The sequence below is a fragment of the Rana temporaria genome, chromosome 2, assembly GCF_905171775.1.
Source record: "Rana temporaria chromosome 2, aRanTem1.1, whole genome shotgun sequence".
In the NCBI taxonomy this organism is placed as follows: domain Eukaryota; kingdom Metazoa; phylum Chordata; class Amphibia; order Anura; family Ranidae; genus Rana; species Rana temporaria.
This window is the reverse complement of record NC_053490.1, coordinates 94,671,766-94,695,834: the sequence shown is the minus strand read 5'-3', so window position 1 is coordinate 94,695,834 and position 24,069 is coordinate 94,671,766. Positions and strand designations below refer to the sequence as shown.

The following is a 24,069-nucleotide window of genomic DNA, read 5'->3' as shown; positions in this document are numbered from 1 at the left end:
CAGCCAAGTTGAAAACCGCAGCGTGCGCTTCAACTGGCAGTACCCGGATAAGCGGCTATAAATATATATTTTTTAACCTTTTATATTGTAGTACACTATTCTCCTGTACTTTTTTTGGTGTTTTTGTAATAAATATATTTTTACATACTACACCATGGAAGCCTTACTTTTCTTTTTCTGAGGACACTGGATATACATCACTGCCTACTTCCTGTTAAGCCTCTTTTGCAAACAACCAGTCTGGCAAGCGGAGACACAGAGGAGTGGAGATTCTGGAGTTTTATCCTATACGCATTATACCCCTGGAGGGGTGATTGGATCTGGTGAGTGGGGACCCATGTGGGGGAGAACTGCTAATACTTCAAGAGCACCTGTATTCACCTCAAGATCACTTGCTGTGTTTCACTATTAACCACTTGACACCCGCACGCCGTCATATGACGTCCAAAACGAGGACCTGTTATCCTGGGTGGACGTCATATGACGTGATGGGCTTTGCGGGGGGATATCTCAATGATGCCTGCACCCGGAGGCATCATTGAGATATCATTTTTTAGCGGCGGCGATCCTGCGCACCGTAAGAACGATCATAGCGGCGGTTCCGCCGCTAGATCGTTCTTACAGGCGGCGGGAGGGGACATCCCCCCCCTCCCGCCGCCATCCGGTGCTTCTCCGGGCTCTCCCGTCCCACCGGGGGCCCAGAGAGATGATCGCCGTCCGCCGGATGTTTGCCATAGAGAAGACTGGTCACCAGTCATCTCTATGACCGTCGGAGGCCCGGGCGCGATGTGATGACGTCACGCCCGGGTCCCCGTAAGTAAACAAACCGCAATTGCGGCTAGTTTGAATGAGATCTGTGAATTTTTTTTCACAATCTCATTCTTTCCAGCCTGCAGGAGAGATGTGGGGTCTTATTGACCCCGCATCTCTCCTTAAAGAGGACCTGTCACACACATTCCTATTACAAGGGATGTTTACATTCCTTGTAATAGGAATAAAAGCGATTGAAAAAAAAAAAGTGTAAAAAAAAAGTGTGAAAAATAAAGAAATAAGTAAAATAAAAAAGAAAAAATAATAATAAAAAAATTAAAATGCCCCTGTCCCCGGTAGCTCGCGCTCAGAAGCGTACGCACACGTAAGTCCCGCCCACGTATGTAAACGTCGTTCAAACCACACATGTGAGGTGTCGCCGCGTGCGTTAGAGCGTGTGCAACAATTCTAGCACTAGACCTCCTCTGTAACTCTAAACTGGCAACCTGTAAAAATTTTAAAGTGTCGCCTATGGAGATTTTAAAGTAACGAAGTTTGGCGCCATTCCATGAGTGTACGCAATTTTAAAGCGTGACATGTTAGGTATCTAGTTACTCGGCGTAACATCATCTTTCATATTTTACCAAAAAATTGGGCTAACGTTACTGTTTTGTTATTTTTTAATTTATGAAACCATTTTTTTTACAAAAAAAAGCAGTTTAAAAAATTATTGCGCAAATACGGTGCAAGATAAAAGTTGCAATGACCGCCATTTTATTCCCTAGGGTGTCTGCTAAAAAAACATATATAATGTTTGGGGGTTCTGAGTAATTTTCTAGCAAAAGAATCAGGATTTGTACATGTAGGAAAGAAGTGCCAGAATAGGCCCGGGAAGGAGGTGGGTTTTAAAGCCCGGTATTGAAGTGGTTAATTTGCACTGTGAGACTTTTTCACTGGCTTTTGGATATTGACGAAAGGAATCCCAAAAGTGTCATTTATGGGACTTTATATACACCTGTGATTGGACTTTCACTTATTTTTTACTTTGTTTACACATTTTCTGTTTTTTACAGATATTTTTTTATATATCTTTGCTTTATATACTTACTTGATACATGTGCACATATATATGACCATAACTTATATGTTGTTTCAACCACTTGAGGCACTAGTCAGCAGCTTTGGCTGTCGTATTTTTTTTTTTTTTTATTGTCATTCTATTTACTCACCATATTTTCCTAAGGAGGTATGATTAGAGATCTCACTCTTTATGAATAATACTGTATAGACATTCAGGCAACCCAATATTATGACATGTTTATTTTGACCTGTGTGATAGTTGGGACAATAGATTTCCAGGTAAAAATAAAATATATCATAGTAGGTTAGCAGTGCATGAATCGGATTTAAGATTCAGGCTAGGTTCACACTGCTGCAAATTCTATTGCGAATTTGAGCCGTTGCGATTTCTCAAATTCGCAAGTCATTTAAATGACATAATTTAACATTAGTGCCGTTCACATCAATGCGTTGCGAATATAAGCTGCGGGGAAAAAAGGGTCCAGTTTGATCCGTGTGCGATGCAAATTCAGCTCTATAGACATCGCAGCAAAAATGCAGCCGCAGAATTGCGGTAAAATCGCGATTGTATCGCGATTTTGAATTCGCAGCAGTGTGAACCTAGCCTAAGCAATGCCTCGTATGGATTTGTGCAGTCCTACCACACATGCACCAAAGTGCCAGCTAAACCACAGCACCGAAAACAACAACCAGAGGTGCCTTGGGTAAATTTAGCTAGCCTGGTTGATACCATGTAATACCGCAGTAAGATTTTGTAACTGGCCTGTAAAAAAAAAAGTTGATCTACCCATGTGCAACAGTATCCCTTATTTGGGACCATTGGTATGATATAAATTTATTTTTATATTCATATGTTAACACTGCAGAATTAAATGCTTAAGCGATATGATCATCATGTAATCATTTTTATATTGCAGGAAGCTAAAAAGTTTGCTTTCTCTTTAAACAGGTTCAACTCTCAAAATTCTTTGGTTATTTCTCTAGTCCTGGCTATTTGCAAGCAGTGGCTGAACAAAATAAACCTAAAGATACACCACCTTTGTTTGGAAGCTCACAAACCTTTGGAGGTGTACGCCCGAGTGGCCCTCTAGGGCAAACAGCAACAGAAGTTTTTCAGCATACTGGAATTTTTGGACACTTATTACAGAGACCTTTTAATTCAGCAAAAGAGGTTGAAATATGTGCTGTAAGTTTATTTTTGTTTGCAAATGTTTTAAACAACAAATTAACTTCTCCATATTAGAACAAGCAGTTTCTATGTAATTTTATCCAATCTTTATAACATGTGCATGTACTACAGTACATGTACACCTGATAACATAGAAACACCTGATAGCCTTGTGCTGCATGTTCTCCATGTGTACAGCCACATTTTGATCCATCTATGGCCAGCTTTAGTTGAAAACAGATAAGAGCAGAGGTGAGTTGAGGAGCAACCCATAATTTTTGGGGGTTTTGCCAGAGTTCCACACCACAAGCAAACCTCTAGCTTCTGCATACAGACTTATGCTGCCTACTATTTTCTATAGGGCAGCCTTTTTCAACCAAGGTACTGCTTGAGGTCGCCAGGGGTGCTGTGGTATCCTGGTTGAGAAAGGCTTTCACATGAGACCCAGCTCCCCGATCCTCAGCTGAACTGTAATTCAGCACTGCGGGAGCTCAGTCAGACTGAGTTTACACCTAAGAAAGTGAAAGCAAGGAAGAGGTGTCTTTCATGTGCTCTCTGACCCCTACAGTGCAGTACCTGGCAGGGAGAGTGAAGGTACAGTACTGCTGATTTTTAAAAAGACTGCCTGTATGTGTGTTTATATACAGTATCTCACAGAAATGAGTACACCCCCCACATTTTTGTATATATTTTATTATATCTTTTCATGTGACAACACTGAAGAAATTACATTTTGCTAAAATGTAAAGTAGTGAGTGTACAGCTTGTATAACAGTGTAAATTTGCTGTCCCCTCAAAATAACTCAACACACAGGCATTAATGTCTAAACCCCTAGCAACAAAAGGGAGTACACCCCTAAGTGAAAATGTCAAATTGTGCCCAAAGTGTCAATATTTTATGTGGCCACCATTATTTTCCAGCACTGTCTTAACCCTCTTGGGCGTGGAGTTCACCAGAGCTTCATGGGTTGCCACTGGAGTACTCTTCCACTCCTCCATGACAACATCACTGAGCTGGTGGGTGTTAGAGACCTTGCGCTCCTCCATCTTCCATTTGAGGATGCCCCAGAGATGCTCAATAGGGTTTAGGTCTGGAGACATGCTTGGCGAGTCCATCACCTTTACCCTCAGCTTCTTCTAGGGGTCATTATCATGTTTGAATACTGCCCTGCGGTCCAGTCTCTGAAGGGAGGGGGATCATGTTCTGCTTCAGTATGTCACAGTACATGTTGGCATTCATGGTTCCCTGAATGAACTGTAGCTCCGCAGTGCTGGCAGCACTCATGCAGCCCCAGACCATGACACTCCCACCACTATCCTAGACCGTAGGCAAAACACAATTGTCTTTGTACTCCTCACCTGGTTGCCGCCACACACGCTTCACACCATCTGAACCAAATAAGTTAATCTTGGTCAGGACAGGACATGGTTCCAGTAATCCATGTCCTAAGTCTGCTTGTCTTCAGCAAACTGTTTGCGGGCTTTCTTGTGCATCATCTTAAGAAGAGGCCTCCTTCTGGAATGACAACCATGCACAGGGCCGGACTGGCCCACCAGGATAGTGGGAGATTTCCCGGTAGGCCTGCTGCCAACAGTGCTGCGGGGCCGCTTTGGGCTAGGCACTTGCTGCTGCCACCTGAAACGAAGCAGCGGTGGCAGCTGCAAAGCGATGCTCCTCCTTCTGATCACGGCGCCGCCCACTGAACAGGTTCCTGCTCTGCGGATTGATATGCCTAGGGGCAGTGGGAGAACGGCTGCTGGATTCCTCTTTCGGTCCGGCGTGGCACCACCCACTAAACTCCTGCCTGTGGCCAGTGCGGAGTGACATGCAGAGGGAGAACGGCGGGAGAATTAAGGTGCTGGATTTTTTTCCTCTCACTGATGGGAACTGGTCAGGCTGCATAGCTGCACACTGGCCAGGCTGCATTGATGCACACTGTTGAGGCTGCATTGACGCACACTGTTGAGGACACACACTGGTCAGGCTGCATTGATGTACACTGGTCAGGCTGCACAGCTGCACACTGGTCAGGCTGCATTGATACACACTGTTGAGGCTACACACTGGTCAGGCTGCATTGACTCACTCTGTTGAGGTTGCACACTGGTCAAGCTGCATAGTCGCACACTGTTGAGGCTGCACACTGGTCAGACTGCATAGCAGCAACTGGTCAGGCTGTATAGCAGCACACTGGTCAGGCTGTATAGCAGCACACTGGTCAGGCTGCATAGCAGCACACTGGTCAAGCTGCATAGGAGCACACTGGTCAGGATGCATTGATGCACACTGTTGAGGCTGCACACTGGTCAGACTGCATTGATGCACACTGTTGAGGCTTCACATTGGTTAGGCTGCATAGCTTCACACTGGTCAGGCAGCGTAGCTTCACACTGGTCAGGCTGCGTAGCTTCACACTGGTCAGGCAGCGTAGCTTCACACTGGTCAGGCAGCGTAGCTTCACACTGGTCAGGCTGCGTAGCTTCACACTGGTCAGGCTGCGTAGCTGCACACTGGTCAGGCTGCGTAGCTGCACACTGGCCAGGCTGCATTGATGCACACTGGCCAGGCTGCATTGATGCACACTGGCCAGGCTGCATTGATGCACACTGGCCAGGCTGCATTGATGCACACTGGCCAGGCTGCATTGATGCACACTGGTCAGGCTGCATTGATGCACACTGTTGAGGTTGCACACTGGTCAAGCTGCATAGTTGCACACTGTTGATGCTGCACACTGGTCAAGCTGCATAGTTGCACACTGTTGATGCTGCACACTGGTCAGACTGCATAGTTGTACACTGGTCAGGCTGCATTGATGCACACTGTTGAGGCTGCACACTGGTCAGGCTGCATTGATGCACACTGTTGAGGTTGCACACTGGTCAAGCTGCATAGTTGCACACTGTTGAGGCTGTACACTGGTCAGACTGCATAGCTGTACTCTGGTCAGGCTGCATTGATGCACACTGTTGAGGCTGCACACTGGTCAGGCTGCATTGATGCACACTGTTGAGGCTGCACTGATCCAGCTGCATAAATGTACACTGTTGAGGCTGCACTGATCAGGCAGCTGCATAGATGCGCACTGGTGAGGCTGCATTGATGGGTTTCCCGATCAGGCTGAGCTGATGGGCACTGGTGAACATAATACACTCTTCAAATATGCTTTAAATGCATGGTTTTCCTGTTTATGAACAAGAAAATAATGACGTAATGCTGTTGGGCTGGTATAATAATGCTATGGGGCTGGTATGAAATTATTTCCAGGGCTGGTTTTCATTCCCAGTCTGGCCCTGGCCATGCAGACCAATTGGATGCAGTGTGCGGCTTATGGTCAGAGCACTGATAGGCTGACCCCCTCACCCCTTCAATTTCTGCAGCAATGCTGGCAGGACTCATACGTCTATTTCCCAAAGGCAACCTCTGGATATGATGCTGAGCACGTGCACTCAACTTCTTTGGTCGACCATGGCAAGGCCTGTTCTGAGTAGAACCTGTCCTGTTAAAACACTGTATGGTCTTGGATAGAAGAATATCCTGGACTGCCGCACTCCTTAAAACGATGTCTTTGGTTGTTGTTTTTTGGATTTTATTTGTACAATAAAGACATCGTTTTAAGGAGTGCGGCAGTCCAGGATCTTCTTCTATCCAATGCACCTGTGCATAGCCAGCACCCTTTTGGTTTAGTGGGACGGAAGCTAAGCCAAGGGATCAGCAATCAGCAGTTTTTAGAGCGGTATTATCTCTCACTGTATGGTCTTGGCCACCGTGCTGCAACTCAGTTTCAGGGTCTTGACAATCTTCTTATAGCCTAGGCCATCTTTATGTAGAGCAGCAATTCTTTTTTTTTCAGATCCTCAGAGAGTTGTTTTCCATGAGGTGCCATGTAGAACTCCCAGTGACCAGTATGAGAGAGTGAGATTGATGACACCAAATTTAATGTACCTGCTCCCCATTCACACCTGAGACCTTGTAACACTTACGAGTCTCATGACACCAGGGAGGGAAAATTGCTAATTGGGCCCAATGGGACATTTTCACTTAGAGGGTGTACTCCCTTTTGTTGCCAGCGATGTAGACATTAATGGCTGTGTTGAGTTATTTTGACGGGAACAGCATATTTACACTGTTATACAAGCTGTACACTCTGTAATTTCTTCAGTGTTGTCACATGTATATAAGCTATAATTCAATATTTACAAAAATGTGAGGGGTGTACTCCTTTTTGTGAGATACTGTATGTGTGTGTGTATGCACGTACATGTGTGTGTGTATGTGTGTACATTACTTTTAACCCTGACTCCCTATTTCTGTGAGATCATAACTGATTTTTTTATGGCGTTCATAATAGCAGCAAGAAAATGGCATTCCTCTTAAAAGCAATCCATGCTCGGATCACTTTTCAGAGACATTTGACAGGCAGTGAAGAAGCAATATTTTGTTTTAACCCCCTAAATGCAGCATCACTATGTTGCAACTGCATGCAATGCACACAGTTGTGGGGTGGTTGCAGCACAGCTCCATTCACCTGGTGGTATACTTGCAGCCGCAGCATGGGTACACCTCCAGCTGCTTCCTTTGCACCTAAAGGGGGAGTAATTGGTGGTGGTAAAAATGCAGAGTGTGCTGTGTATAGGGAAGCAAATTCATTTCAGTGGACTGCCCCACAGGAACACAGGAAAAAAATTCCCTTATCTTTTTTTTGCTTGCACTGCACCGAAAATGCACTATGTTTGCCAATATGTGGGTGTTGGAGTACAGTCAAAATAATCTGGGCTAAAGAGATCTGGGTTTACAATGGAATGACACTTGATCCCATGGTTAACTTGAAGCTACAGAGGAAGTGGGCCCCCTGCAGTTTGCATATGCTTCAAAGAGTTTTGTGACAATGGACTGCGATACCCCCCCCCCCCCCCCCCCCCTAGAGGAGAGAATGTTTTGGAAGTGCAGCTGATTGGATAGGCAAATATGGGTGGGGTTTTTGAATGAGTGTATTAATGACACCCCTGAATGTCTGCTAAAGAGCAGCTTGTTTGTTCCTGAAACCCAGTTATATGCACCAAGCCTTAAAGTGGATTTAAACCCTCAGATATACCCAGTGAAATGAACAGCCTCAGATGATACACAGGGATGAAACACATCTCCCTACATAAGTTTTACATGTGTCTTCAGCTGTTTATAGTGTGTAGAAAGTTCAGATCATGTTAAAGATTTTCTCTTTTTGTTCAGTACTGAGTGTGAAGTCTGGGCATACAGTCAAGACAGCTGATTGGAGGAAAGGTACACATCCCCTCTTCACATAGGCAAAGACACTCAGAGCTGTTCTGTAAATAATTTAACTGTCTGCTAATCTATTTATAGCAACCTCCCAGGACAGAAGAAAGCCACAGGACTTGGTGCTTTGAAGAGAGATAAGAAAATACTGCAGATATATGTGCCCAGCTCATATTTCATTAATCAGGTTTACATCCACTTTAACCACTTGCCGACCAGCCGCCGCAGATATTCTGTGGCAGGGCGGCTCTATTGCACGAATTACCATACCACTATGACGCTTTGTGTAATAGCTATAGCAGGCGTGCGTCACCAGTCATCTGCCATCGCTCCACAGAGAGCCAAAATGGGGATCTGACAGGGGAGAAGAGAGAGATCATCTGTTCCTAGTGATCAGGAACACCAATCTCTGTGTACTCCCAGTCAGTCCACTCCCCCCCCCCCCAACAGTTGGTAACACCTCCCTAGGACACACTTGAGCCCTTGATTGCCCCTAGTGTTAAACACTTCCCTGCCAAAGTCATTTATACAGTGATCAGTGGCTATTTTTAGTTCTGATCACTGTAATAATGTCACTGGTCCCAAAAAAGTGTCCAATCTGTCTGCCGCAATGTTGCAGTCCCACAAAAAAATCGCTGATAACTGCAAATACCACCAAAAGAAAGCTCTATTTGTGGGAAAAAAGGACATCAATTTGATTTGGGTACAGAGTCGCACGCACGCGCAATTGTCGGTTAAAGTAACGCAGTGCCATATCGCAAAAAATGGCCTGGTTATTAAGGGGGTAAATCCTTTCGGTACTGAAAATCTTAAGCTGGGTACAAACTATTTGTTTTTTTTTTTTTAAAAAAACTGTCCACTGCAGTCGGAGCTGCTCTACTAATCATGCAAGGTTAGTACAGTGATCTCCCCCGCTGATGTTGTTGTGTTCTGACAGGGGGATGCTGGTTTTCCAGCATTCACGTCCCACAGAAGCCTTCCAAACAGCTGGCTTCTGTCTGACAGATCGACATACACGCGTCGGTCATTTTTTTATTTATTTATTTCAACTGCTTGTTGTCTCCCGACATTCAGCTCTTGTGTACCCGGCTTAAAGTGATACTATAGGTGTGATTTTAATTTTTTTTTAAATAACATACATGTCATACTTACCTCCACTGTGCAGCTCGTTTTGCACAGACTAGCCCCAAACAGCATTTTCTGGGGTCCCCCAGTGGCTCTCTCGGCTCCTCCCCGTCTCAGGTAACCCACTCTGGGAAGTACTCTTCCAAGGGAGTTATCTTGCATGCACACTCCCAAGTCCTGCTTTCAGCGTCCATAGCCGCCGAGTGCAGGACTCGGCCCCGCCCCCCAGTGCCCACGTCATTGGGTTTGATTGACAACAGCGGGAGCCAATGGCTGCGCTGCTATCAATCTATCCAATGAAGAGCCGAGAACCCCAGGCAAATATCCAGCGCGTTCACGATGCAGGATTTTCTAGGGCTCAGGTAAGTTAAACGGGGGGCTGGGGGGGTGGTAATCGTCAGATGCTTTTTCACCTGAATGCATCGGATGCAAAAAACAGAAACCTTTACAACCCCTTTAAGACTGGGGTGCCTTGAGACTGAAAATACTTTTCTTGATCATACATCACGGGACACAGAGCCTTAATTTTTTAATGGGTAATGTAGTCACCACAGGTGATTGAACACTGGCAAACCCAATTAAAATTGAGCTCCTCTCCTATTTAACCCCTCCTAAATGGAGAGTAACTCAGTTTTTTCGCCAGTGTTTAAGGTGGTTGGTCACGTTCAACATGTGCTAAGAAGAAAAATGCTCTTTTGATGGTCTGGCTGCCGAGACCTAGGAGCTATAACCGGATCCATACCTCTGGCCGATATCAAAAGCCTGTAATGAAAAAACAAGGTTTGCCTGTAATGTCTCTCTGCAGAGGTTTGGGCTCTGGGATCCAGACTTTGGTGTACTAATAAATCTGTGGCACAAAAAGTTTCTGGCAGAGTCTTCTACAGGTCCAGGTATGAGGTTTCTCTAATGGAACCCTTGGTAAACCTGAAGGTTGGCACAACTTGCCTGCCGTGATGGGTGAAAGCTGGAACTACAGGAGTGCACTTTTGCTGTGTAAATGAGACAGGGATAGGGGGAGGGCCCTGGTTGCTAGTGCACCGTGCAAAACGCGGGACACCTGTGTGCAGGTGCCAAGAGGCTGGTTTCAAAATCCCAGCACGCCAGAGCCTTCTGTAAGTGGTATGGACACAGAGCTGTGGGCTGTAAGCATCCCTGTGGATTGAACCAGGCAAACCTAAGACTCCTACTCTGCATCAGGTTGTGCAGTGAGCTGATATTTTTGTGTATTGTAAGACTATAGCACAACAGTGATTGCATTTATTTTGTGGATAGTACTTTTGCTTTGCAGTAAGGACTATGTCCCGAGAAGAGGGTCTAGGGCTAGTAAAAGAGGCACCAGAAAATTCCAGCGTACGGCTAAGGATTCTGAGCTTGCCTGCAGTTTACCATCCCCCTCTGTCAGCCTGATAGCAGCCTCACAGGATGAGCCCCTGTCTGGTTTTGCAGCTTCTCCTATGGCAGCTCCTGCTCAGGGCTTTAAGGATCCAATTGATAAAAAGTCAATATTAAAAGTCTCCTCTTCCATGGCTAGGCCTGTAGTACAAGCGGCAGTGGCAGCCTTTGGTGTATGTCAGTTCCTCAAGGAACAAATGAAGCAGATGTTTAACCTCCTTTTTACAGAGGAGTTTGAGGTTTATGCCTTGTGTTTTGCGATTGATGCGATTATGGACTCTGTTCAACAAGCATCTTGCTTGAATCTTCTGCATGTACACATGCGCAGGTCCCTTTGGTTAAAATATTGAGAGGCCGAGGTTTCTTGCAAGAAATACTTGGCAGCATTCCCCTTTGGGGGAGAACGTCTGTTTGAGGATGACCTGGATAAATACATCCAAAAGATTACCGGAGGCAAGTCTACTCTGTTGCCGGTTAAGAAGAAGAGGAAGCATCCCTCATTTTAAATGTACTTTTTCTCCAGCCCCTATATTCTAGGGCCTAGAACAGGGATATGCAATTAGCGGACCTCCAGATGTTGCAAAACTACAAGTCCCATCATGCCTCTGCCTCTGGGTGTCATGCTTGTGGCTGTCAGAGTCTTGCTATGCCTCATGGGACTTGTAGTTCTGCAACAGCTGGAGGTCCGCTAATTGCATATCCCTGGCCTAGAACCTCAGTCTCCAGGCAGTGGCGATGGCCTCCCCAGTCTAACACTAGGGGGAAAGCCCAATGGCAGAAAAGGACTTGGGGTCCAAAATCTATACAGAACCCCAAAACTTCCCTATGAAGGGATGCCCCTGCTCGTAGGGGGAAGGCTGCTGCAATTTGCAAATGCCTGGTGGAACGAAGTTCGGGACAAGTGGGTCATCTCCACAGTGTCCTCAGACCACAAGCTAGAATTCAGAGAACTTCCACCACCCCGTTTTCTGAGGTCCAGAATTTCCAAAGATCCAGAGAAGAGAAGGCCTCTACTGTTGGCCTTGTAACACCTGTTGTCCCAAGGGGTAATCATAGAGTTAGCCCCAGAGGATCAGGGGTCAGGATTCTATTCAAACCTTTTCACGGTTCCAAAACCAAACCGGAATATCAGACCTATTCTAGATCTGAAAAGCCTGAATCATTTCTGAACATTCGCTCCTTTTGCATGGAGTCTGTCCATTCAGTTGTTTCCACCCTTCAGGGAGGAGAATTCCTGGCATCAATAGTTATCAAAAATGCATATCTACATGTGACAATTTTGCCCGCTCACCAATGGTTTCTAAGGTATGCGGTGGTTCAGCGCCACTTTCAGTTTGTGGCCCTTCCTTTCGGGCTGGCTACAGCACCTCGAGTGTTTACAAAAATACTGGCCCCGGTGTAGTGTCACATTCCGCTCCCTATCACAGATTGCTCCGGAAGTGATGTTTCGTCGCCGCCATCTTGCTACACCCCACACCATTGCACAGTAATGATAGAGTGTGAAGGGGGCAAGCGGACATCCTGTTACACCCACCGGAGTTTTAGATTTCACAGTTATTTTCAACACAAAACGGAGCTTATATGCTTAAATACTATAGGCTAGATTCAGCATTGATTTACACCGGCGTATCTATAGATACGCCGCGTAAATTCAAAGCTGCCCCGGCGTATCTTCTTTCTGTATTCAGAAAGCAAGATACGCCGAAATTAGCCTAAGATCCGACTGGCGTAAGTCTCTTACACCGTCGTATCTTAGGGTGCATATTTACGCTGGCCGCTAGGTGGCGCTTCCGTAGTTTTCGTCGTAGAATATGCAAATGACCTAGATACACAGATTCACAAACGTACGTGCGCCCGGTGGGATTTTTTTACGTTGTTTGCGTAAGGCTTTTCCGGCGTAACGTTGCTCCTGCTTCTATGAGGCGTAGCCAATGTTAAGTATGGACGTCGTTCCCGCGTCGAATTTTGAATTTTTTACGTCGTTTGCGTAAGTCGTTCGCGAATAGGCCTGGACGTAATTTACGTTTACGTTGAAACCAATACGTCATTGCGGCGTACTTTGGAGCAATGCACACTGGGATATGTACACGGACGGCGCATGCACCGTTCGTAAAAAACGTCAATCACGTCGGGTCACCACCCATTTACATAAAACACACCCCCCTCATACTCATTTGAATTAGGCGCGCTTACGCCGGCTCCATTTACGCTACGCCGATGTAACTTAGGAGGCAAGTGCTTTGTGAATACAGCACTTGCCTCTCTGATTTACGGCGGCGTATCGTAAATACGATACGATACGCTACGCCGCCGTAACAATGCGCCCGGCTACCAGAATCTAGCCCAGTGTTTGTAAATCCGACGGACAGTTTATATGTTAAATGTGAAAATCAGAGGTGTTTTGTCACATTAGCAATCATGTAAGGTCAGCAGGTTTGCTGCTGCTAAAATGTAAACAGTTCGTCGGATTTCCCAATACTGTATTGAAGCATATAAGCTCAGTTTTGTGTTGAAAATAACTGTGAAAGCTAAAACTCCGGTGGGTGTAACAAGATGTCCGCTTGCCCCCTTCTCACTCTATCATTACTGTGCAATGGTGTGGGGTGTAGGAAGATGGCGGCGAGGAAACGTCACTTCCAGAGTAATCTGTGATGGGGAGCCGAATGTGACAAGACACTGGCTCTAGCAAGGCTAAGGGCACGAGGCATAGCAGTAACAGCCTACCTGGACGATCTGTTGATCATAGATCAGTCCGCCGCACGCTTGGGCCACAATGTGCACAGCACAGTGGAATATTTAGAGTACCTAGGCTGGGTCTTCAATCTGGAGAAATCTTCCTTGCAGCCTTTAAGAAGGCTAGGATACTTGGGCATGATTATAGACATGTCCTAAAGCAAGGTATTACTTCCCAAGGCAAAAGCCATAGGAGACTTGGTCCGTCTGATAAAGGCGAAAAGAAGGCCTTCCATCCGACTATGCATGATATTATTGGGAAGGATGGCTGTCCCTTACGCCCAGTTTCACTCAAGATCGTTACAGGGCAGAATTCTGTCAGCTTGGAACAAGGAGGTTCACGCCCTGGATCTTCCTATGATCTTATCTCCGAAAGTTCGCCAGAGCCTCAGTTGGTGGTTGCTCCCCCAAAATCTGTCAAAAGGAAAATCCTTCACCCCGGTTACTTGGAAAGTGGTGACCACAGTGGGGCAGTTCTAGAAGAAGCATCTGCCCAGGGGAAGTGGCCTGGGGCTGAAATGCTCCTACCCATCAACATTCTGGAGATTCGGGTAATTCATTTGGCCCTCAAAGTTTGGTCTTGCAGACTGCAAGACTGGCCCTTTTTAGGTTCAGTTTGACAATGCTACGGCCGTAGCCTATATCGATCACCAAGGAGGCACCAGAAGTCTGGATGCCCAAAAAGAGGTAAATCACATCCTGGCCTGGGCAGAAAGGCATATTCCTCGCCTATCTGCGGTCTTCATTCCAGGGGTTGAAAATTGGCAGGCTGATTTTTTAAGCCACCAGCAGCTGAGTCCAGGAGAATGGTCTCTACACCCTGACATGTTTCAAATCATATGTCAGAAATGGGAAACTCCAGATGTGGACCTGTTGGCTTCCAGGTTCAATGCAAAGCTGGACAGCTTTGTGTCAAGAACAAGAAATCCCTGTGCTCAAGGGTCAGACGCCCTGGCAATCTCATGGGATCAGTATTTCCTGATTTATGCGTTTCCTCCAGTTCCGCTTCTCCCATGATTCCTTCAGAGAGTCAAGAAGGAATGCCTACTATACATCTTAGGCCCCGTACAGACGACCGAACATGTCTGCTGAAACAGGTCCGCGGACCAGTTTCAGCAGACATGTTCGGTCGTCTGTACAGCCGAGCGGACAGGATTCCAGCATACATTTGCCCGCCGGGCCTTTTTCCAGCGGGCAAATATTTCCAAACTTGTTTAGAAACAGCCCGCTGGAATCCTGTCCGCTCGGACATGTTTGGTCGTCTGTACAGACCTACCGTACATGTCCGAGCTGCCGCCATCCCTCGCATGCGTCGAATGACTTTGACGCATGCGCGGAAGCATTGAACTGGCAGGGCCGCGCACGTCGCCGCGTCATCGTCGCGGCAACGGCACAGCCTCGTCACCGCGCATGGAGTACGCGCGGATTTCTGTATGATGGTGAGTACAGCCATCATACAGAAATCCCCGGGCAGACATGTACGCTGAAAACGGTGCGGCGGACCGTTTTCATCGTACATGTTAGCCCGTGTGTACAAGGCCTTAGAAGTATAAAGAATTTGGTCTGATATAGATGTTATTTGGGTGAACCTCTGCTTATGTAGTTAAGGCTCTGTGTCCCGTGATGTATTCTCAAGGAAAGGATTTTACAGGTAAGCTGTATTAAAAAATCCTATTTTCACAAGCACCTTTACTGGAAGTAGGTTGAGAAACACAGACATAGACAGACACAGTTATAAGGGACCTACAGACTCTGGTCACAGCACTTTGGTTATTTGTTTACATTTAAATATCAGAGATCAGTGTGATGTAAACAATATTATTAATGTTTGTTATTTGTATTACATGACCTTTTTTTGTGTGCATACTTTTGTAATTTTGTATGTACATTCATTCATTTTGTTTTGCTTTCTGCTTTGAAGAGCTGCGCAGAAGTTCTCTTTTTAATGTAGCTTCCCACAATGAAATCTCTGAGTTGGCCAAATCATTGAAAAAGGTCGCTGCTTCCCTACAGATGTTTGTTTTGTGCTTGAATTACGCATGCAGCCAACAGGAGGTAAAAACAGACAGTTGAGTGGTGGTTTTACTGACTGCAAGTTTACATGGTCAGTGGCCACATTGGTACACACTTATACAACAGATCACATTCAGCAGGCAGAACTACTGCCAAATGTGACTTATTTAAGTGATTTGGGCTGTGCCGCAACTGCAAAGCAATAGTGTAATGCACACAGTTGCAGCATGGTGCAGCAGCCTTTCAGTGGTTAAGGCCCCTTTCACACAGGCTGTTCGATCAGGTCTGCTTGTGCATTTTTTCAGGCGGACCCAATTGGACCCTCCATTCACCCTTATGGAGCGTCAGATGTCAGCGGTGACATGTCAGCTGATATCCGCCGCTATCCAATCCGATCTTGTCCGCCAAATCCAGATGGCTGGTCGTCCTATTTCCCATCTGTCTGGCAGATCGTATATGATTGGTTGAAAATGGACAGGCGGTCTGTTTTTACCCGATTTTCCCATAGAGGAGATGCAGGACTGTCTGTCTCCGGTCTGCACAGTGAGCGGAGATGGACCTGTCATCCGCCTGCTCAGCGGGGATCAGCAGTGATCCCCTGCAGAGCAAGCAAAGTCTGTCAAGCGGATCCGCCCGTCTGAAAGGGACCTAACAGTGGTGTTGAGATCCTTGTGGATTGCTTTTCAGAGGGGCAGTAAACACACATGTAAATGTGGTATTAAATGGCCCTGCTGTAAAATAAATTCCTACAACTTAGGTTGCATTCACATCTCAGGATTAGGTCTGCAGCTACTAATACAAGGCCCCACTCATGCCTCAGGCCATACGCTCGATCTCATTTTCAAACAAGATTTGGAAATTGACGTCCTGGGAAATGAGCCGCAACCATGGACCGATCACCATGCCATCAAATTCACAATCACCAAAAATGCCAGCCCAAAAAAAACGACAAAACCGGTGACAACTCACTGGACTAGATCTCAGAAGAAGCTCCACTCGGAACTCTTCAAAACAACACTAGGGAACAAAATAAAATCAACCCAACAAAAACAAACAGCCACAGAAACACTTGACGCCATTAACAAGGCGCTACTACAGTCAGCTGACTTAGTAGCACCAAAACGCAAAACTTGCATCCGGAAAAACAACTCCAGCTGGTTTAATGACCAGCTGACGTTGCTAAAGCAAGGGCGTAGAAGAGCAGAAGCTGCGTGGAAAAGGTGCTCTTCAGATAAAAACCACACCATTTACAAGATAATAACAAAGAAATATCACAAAGAAATCTTCACGGCCAAAAAAAATCATTTCTCCAACATCATCGCAAATGCCCTTAACCGCCCCCGAGAACTCTTCAAGCTGGTCACTCAGACTATGAATCCAGCTTGTTTAGAGGCCCCCAATTCTGATTCACACGAATTTTGCAACGAATTATCGGATTATTTCATTAATAAAATTGAAAAAATCCGTGAAAGTATTCAGCAAAATGGAACCGTCACCAACTCCCCCCCAAATCACAAACCTAATACCCACATAAATCCGCCGCAATCACCAAAATTCACTCTAAAACCCATTTCCTCCAGGGTGTGTCCAAGATGGCGACTGAGCTGGACGCATAGTAGAGGAGCTCCGTTGCCATACCTGCTAAATATCCTGTTTCCCTGCGGATTATCCTGTTCCAGACGATCTGGGATTCTAGCTGGTTACCCCCTGGGCTGGTATGCCCTATAAGCGGAAGAAAATCACTTACCAGAAGTCCTCTCCAGCCCGCGTTCATTCTGGTGGCGGGAAGGCCGGATCCCTCGTGGTGTCCAACATGGCATCCCAGACTGAAGAAGCGGACCCGGCGCTGCATGATCAAGACCATTTTGCTGCCCTGATGCAAGCCATCTCGACCTGACAGTCTACGCTGACCAAGAAAATAGACGGCATGCAGCTGGAGATGGGTTTTATCCAGAAGGATATGGACAAAATCAGGACCCGGCTGACGGAGGCCGAGCGACGGGTGGGGGACACGGAGGACGTACTCGGGGACCATGCCTCCTCCATCCGCATCCTCACTACCAAGGTCAGGACCCTTGAACACCGCGCGGAAGACGCGGAGAACCGTAATAGGAGAAACAATCTCCGTATCATCGGCCTCCCTGAATGTGCAGAAGACCCTGACCCCACTGCCTTCACAAAACGCCTCCTCCGCCAGTTACTCCCCCAGGCTCCCTTCTCCCCTTACTTCACTGTGGAACGGGCCCACAGGATGCCGGCTGCTCGAGGTCCCCCCGGAGCGCCCCCACGCACTTTCATCCTTCGCCTTCTGAACTTTCGAGACAGGGATGTGGTGCTGCGAGAGAGCAGAAAGATTGAGGCCTTACGCTTTGAGGGAGCCCGCCTGATGATTTTTCCTGACTTCTCTGTGGAGACGCAAAAGCAACGAAAATCGTTTGATCAGGTGAAACAGGCCCTGCGCCAGAGAGGTCTCAAGTACAGCATGCTGTTCCCCGCCCGACTGCAAGTCCAGGATGGAGAGTCCCATCGCTTCTTCGCGGTCCCTGAAGAAGCGGCTGCCTGGCTGGAGACCCTTCCGCGCCATTGAACTACTGCACACGAGACCGCTGCGCTCTCATATGGAAAATTCCTAATTTTTATTTTTTGATGGTTAGACCCCGCTTCTGTCCATCCTGGTTTGTGTCTCCTGCATGCCCTGTTCTGGGTTGCCCCCCCCCCCTTTTCTTCACCGGCCGAGCGATGCCACTGTGATTCCTGCTGTTAACGCTGGGTACGGTGGTTCCGTGACCCTTTCCCTAACAATCCTTGGCCTTGGTGACTTCTTCGGTACAGAGTGACCCCCCCGCCCTTGAGACGCTGAATATGGACCCTCCTGTGAGTATAAGGGATACCTGGGGATGTGGCTGCTCTGGCGATTGTTGCCCCCTGGATCGGGGAGCGGGGAGGATTTCATTTTATTTCATACACTTGGGGAAGCGGTTTTGTTGTTTTTCTTTTCCCCCTTGATTCAACACAGTTGGCGGGCCACCACGTGGTCTGCTGCTACAAGAATGTGCCCCCAGCACTGGCTGGGTGATTGAACTCCCTTGCAGGGAAAATGTTTATCTTATTTACTTATCCGGAAATTTTTTACCTTCATACTTCTTTAACGGAGCGGGTGGCAAAGATGCTGGTTTGTCTAGTGAGCATTCTCTATTGGGCCTCCTAGGCGCCCTGTTGGTGCACTGCCTCCCAGAGACTATTAGTCATGGACTGTTTGGCTTATCAAATGCGCCCGAGTTTTAGTGGTTGCGTGGGGTGGGGTTCACTTTTTTTTTCGGTTATTGGTACGGCAATTGTATACCTAGTGCTAAGTGTGATTACATGTTCTATTTTGTTCTCCTACTAATTCTGATGAGTATGGTGTGGCTGCTGGATGGGGAGTGTCTATGCTGTCTGCCTGGGAGGATGGGCGGGGGTACGGATGGCGGTGGAGTGCTGTATACTTTCCCCTTAGCGTTATGGCCCCCTTGAGAGTGTTATCCTGGAATGTGCGCAGGCTAAATTCTAAATTTAAAAGATCCCTGGTATTCTCCTACTTGAAGAAACACCACCCGCACATATGCATACTCCAGGAGACCCACCTCACTGGATCCAGGGTCCTCTCACTTAAGAAACCCTGGGTGGGATCCTATTTTCACTCCACCCATTCCTCTCACTCCCGTGGAGTTAGTATTTTAATCTATGTTACTGACCCTCTCCTGTCCAGGGTGCTGACGGTGTCTCATCTGCCACGGGGAATCTCGGACCATGCTCCGATTCTGTTGGATCTCTCCACGGACTCTGCCGCTGCGCAGGGACTGTGGAGACTCTCCAGATACTGGATTACCGACGAAAGGCTGGAGCCATTAATGCTCTCGGAGCTGGGGGACTACTGGACCCACAACGATCAGTCGGCTTCCCCTGAAGTGGTCTGGGATGCTTTCAAAGCTTATACCAGGGGCAGCTATCATTTTAATATCTCCAAGGTGAGAAAGGAGTCCAGGCTGGAGCTATCTGAGGCAGAGAGGCGGGCTATGAGACTAGAGAATAGGTACACAGACTCACCTGATCCGGGCTCGCACGCTGACATGCTTACTGCCTATAGGGAGTTGGCACTCATCCGTGCTGCCTCCTGCCGTCGTTTCCTCCTTGCTCAGACCCAGCAAATATTTGAGCGGGGGGAACGGGCGGGTAGGATGCTGGCTTGGTTGGCAACTGAGCGGTCGGGCAACTCATGCATACCGAATATTAGGGATGAGGATGGTACCTTAATTTCGGACCCTCTGTTAATTAATGCTAGATTTGAGCGTTATTACCATGAACTCTACGCATCCAGAGCTTCTTATACCATGGAAGAACTAGACACATTCTTACACTCCCTAGACTTCCCCTCCTTGACCTCCGCTGCTAGCCGAACGCTTGAGGCCCCCATCACACTGAAAGAGGTTCAGGGAGCAATTAAATCTCTGCAGGCAGGTAAGACCCCTGGCCCTGACGGACTCCCCACCGAGTTCTACAAATCTAACCTTGAGGTGGTGGGCCCCTATCTCTACTCTGCGCTCGCTGCAGCGCTGGAGAGGCAGAGCCTCCCATCTTCCATGATGGAGGCGGTGATTGTAGTGATACCTAAGCCTGGGAAAGACCCAGAGCTGTGTTCATCCTATCGGCCTATATTATTACTCAATGTGGACGCCAAAATCCTGACTAAGATCCTGGCCAATCGGTTGAACACAGTGATCCTCTCACTGGTGCATGGTGATCAGACGGGATTCATGCCAGGGAAGGGTACAGACATAAATATTCGCAGGCTCCACACCAACATAGCACTCTTCCGCGAACAGAACACTGATGTGGCGGTGGCCTCACTCGACGCAGAGAAGGCCTTTGACTCAGTAGAGTGGGCCTTCCTGTGGCGAGTGTTGTCTAAATTCGGGTTTGGCCCTAAGTTTATTAGCTGGATCAGGCTGCTGTATGGGTCGCCTACGGCCAGGGTGCGTACTGGTGGAAACGTCTCCCCCCCATTCCGTTTATGCAGGGGGACGCGGCAGGGCTGCCCACTGTCTCCAGGACTCTTCGCCCTGGCCATCGAGCCCATGGCTATCATGCTCCGCTCGACGCACGAGGTGAGGGGTCTGGAGGTGGGACCGTTGACTGAAAGGGTGCCACTATATGCTGATGACACCCTTTTATATATTGGTGACGACTACCAGTCCCTGGTGGCGGCCCTTGAGATCATTGACAGGTTCGGTGGGTTCTCTGGGGTTCGAATCAACTGGGGTAAATCTAGTTTATTCCGCCTATCCACCCTTGCCCCCCCTGCGGCGGATTTGACGCCACTGAGTAGAGTCTCTAAGTTCCGATATCTCGGCGTAGAAATTAGCAACACTCTAGATCACTACCTGACTGACAACTTATATCCGGTCCTACAGGCCCTAATTGTAAAATGCCAGGCCTGGAAGACACTCCCCCTGACTCCGGTAGGACGGGTGAATCTGCTGAAGATGGTATTCCTCCCTAAGTTACTCTACATATTCGGAAATACCCAGGTCCCTATCCCTGCCTCCTTCTTCGGTAAGCTGGATAGCGTAGTCTCCTCGTTTATTTGGGGTGGGAGGGTTCCCAGAATAGCACAGCGCAAGCTCCAGCTTCCTCTGTCCTCGGGGGGGTTGGCCTTGCCCTCCTTTAAGAAATATTACTGGGCGGCGGTGTTGGTCACTGTGCGCTGGTGGTTCCAACAGACTAGGTCTAATCCCGCAGTGAACTTTGAAGCTGCTGTTCTGGGCTCCTACGCCGCTCTCACTAACTTGGTCTATAGGGGACCCAGGGCCGCTCCACAGGTTACCCTTCCAATGCGTACCACAATCCAGGTGTGGGAAAAAGTCACTGCAGCTGTTGCGGTCCCTGACTCCATCTCGCCTCATGCCCCACTTTGGGGCAATCCAAGACTTTCGCATTTCAGATCTATTCCGGACCCTAGTGTCTGGGCCAGGTATGAAATAGTGAAAATTCAACATATTATGCCTGCTGGAACGCTGCTCTCATTTCCAGAGCTACGTGCAACATTTAGGCTTCCATCACGGATGCTGTTCAGATACCTGCAGCTGAAGCATGCGGCTCAGGCACAATTTCCCAGGGCGACTTCGGTTGAACCGCATAGGATAGAGAGGTTCCTTATCTCCCGTGGGATTGATAGAATAGTCTCCTCCACTTACCTTCGGCTCACATGTGAGGACTTGGGAGGGGAGTCCCCCCCTTCTTAGAGTTTGGAAGGTAGACATCCCGGACCTCTCGGAGGATGACTGGGAGTCTGCACTGGCCCACTATATACCAACAGTTATATCTGCTAGAGACAGATTCATCCAACTAAAGTTCTTGCATAGGGCGTACTACACCCCCCAACGGCTTGCCCGGATATTCCGTACTCAGTCGGACCAGTGCCCGAAATGCCAGGGAGAGACGGGAACGTTCTATCATGTAGTTTGGGACTGCCCGGTCATCCGGGGCTACTGGGAAGAGGTGATGGCAAAAATCACTGCCGCTACTGGACTCCGGGTACCACTGGACCCCAAGGTTCTCCTCCTGGGTATTACGGAGGGTGTGACACAGTCTACGCACGCTGGTCTACAACTGTTTTATCTATGTTTCTACGCCAGGAAGGCACTGTTACGCCAGTGGAAATTGACAACCCCCCCTACGGTGGCTCAGTGGCTTACATTGATTGACTCAGTACTACCTCTCTACAAACTGACATATGTGGGCCGGAAATGCCCTCAGAAATTCGACAGAGTCTGGGGATCGTGGGTGGCGGCCGGGGCGACCTCTGTACAGTGACATGGCTGACAACACTTTTAGACACTGAGACGCCCTGCATGACAGACTGAATGGTCTCTGACGCCTTGTTGACATGACTAGACCTGCACACCATCCCCCACATACTGGAAATGTTCTGCCCTTAGGCCGGGATTCTTGGGTCCGGAGATGCTAGGTGCCATCGGTCAATAATCTACAGGTACATGCTGTTCCTTTTATGCCTCTGCGGTGACCCATGTCTCCCCCCCCACATAGGGGGACGTACTTACTGCCCTGATCTAGAAATAAATAACCTTCACGTTATCCGGCTACCCGACCTGGACCCGGCAGGGTCTAATTCCAGTATGTTACTCTGTACTTATATCAGTAATCATTCTGTGTTGTACTCTCTGATGTGATGAACCTTGCTGTACCACAGTTTTGTAAATTTTTTTTTTTTGTATTGTTTTATTTCCTTTTCTCCTTTTTACATTAATAAAAACATTTCTGTTAAAGCGGAAGTAAACCCATCGATGTAACACTTAAAAAAACTGTTAACATTCCCGGCATGCCGGGAATGCTAACTGCACATTGGTTGTGCTCTCAACCAAACTGTCAAACCATCCAATGGCTGGTGTCATAACTGATCACATGTGCAGCTTCATGGCAGTTGAAGATTGAACAAAGGCCAAGATGGCAGCTTCCTTGGCTGAAAAAGCTAGGAGGGTTTACAACCGCTTTAAAAAAAAAAAAAAAACATTTCCATAAATGCCACTAAAAACATCATCGGGACTCTGCATAATAGCACAGCACCCAATGATATCATCCCCACTAAACTGCTGAGAGAAAGTGCCGATATACTGGCACCAGCTATCACGCAGCTCATTAACCAATCATTCAAGGAGGGCATGGTGCCCACCTTGCTAAAACAAGGTACAATAAAACCAATTCTAAAAAAAACGACCCTCGACCCCAAAGATCCAAACAACCGGAGGCCCATAACAGCTCTAAATGTCTTCTCCAAGGTAATGGAGAAAGTAGTTGTACAACAGCTGCAACTGCATTTAGACACCCATAAATTACTCGATCCGTTTCAATCAGGCTTCCGTCCGGGTCACGGAACAGAAACGGCGCTGCTCAAAATATGGGATGACGCTCTAGAGGCCGCAGACGAAGGAGAATCTTGTCTCCTGATACTGCTGGACCTAAGCGCGGCTTTTGACACTGTAGACCATGGACTACTACTGGCTAGGCTAGCTGAAGTAGCCGGAGTCGCTGAATGTGTTTTACCCTGGTTCTCCTCCTTCTTGGAAAACCGATCACAAATAGTGAAACTGGGGTCTTTCACTTCTGAAAAACGTACAGTGTCATGCGGAGTCCCTCAGGGATCTCCCTTATCGCCCGTATTGTTTAATATCTATCTTCGCCCTCTCTTTGAAATAATCAGTAACCAGAAGTTACTTTACCACTCCTATGCAGACGACACACAACTGTATTTCCGCATCTGCAACAAAAAGGATCATTCTCTTGGACTAGAGAAATGCCTCACTCTAATAGATAACTGGATGACAAACGGTTATCTTAAACGCAATGGTTCGAAAACAGAACTTCTCCTGTTTCACGCTAACCGGAAAAATCACCCCGCGTCAACATGGACTCCCCCACCCATTCTGGGTAAAACTATCACCCCTAGCACCAAAGTCAAAAGTCTCGGAGTCATTTT

General features: G+C 47.5%; 1 protein-coding gene across 1 annotated transcript in view; it reads left to right on the top strand.

The window, feature by feature from the left end:
- The window catches only part of LOC120929247 (protein mono-ADP-ribosyltransferase PARP4-like), a 136,873-nt gene that overhangs the window by 8,716 nt on the left and 104,088 nt on the right, over positions 1-24,069 (top strand). Inside the window, exon 2 of the mRNA XM_040340555.1 lies at positions 2,780-3,016. Coding sequence (XP_040196489.1) covers positions 2,780-3,016 — 237 coding nt within the window. The remainder of the gene's footprint in view (positions 1-2,779; positions 3,017-24,069) is intronic.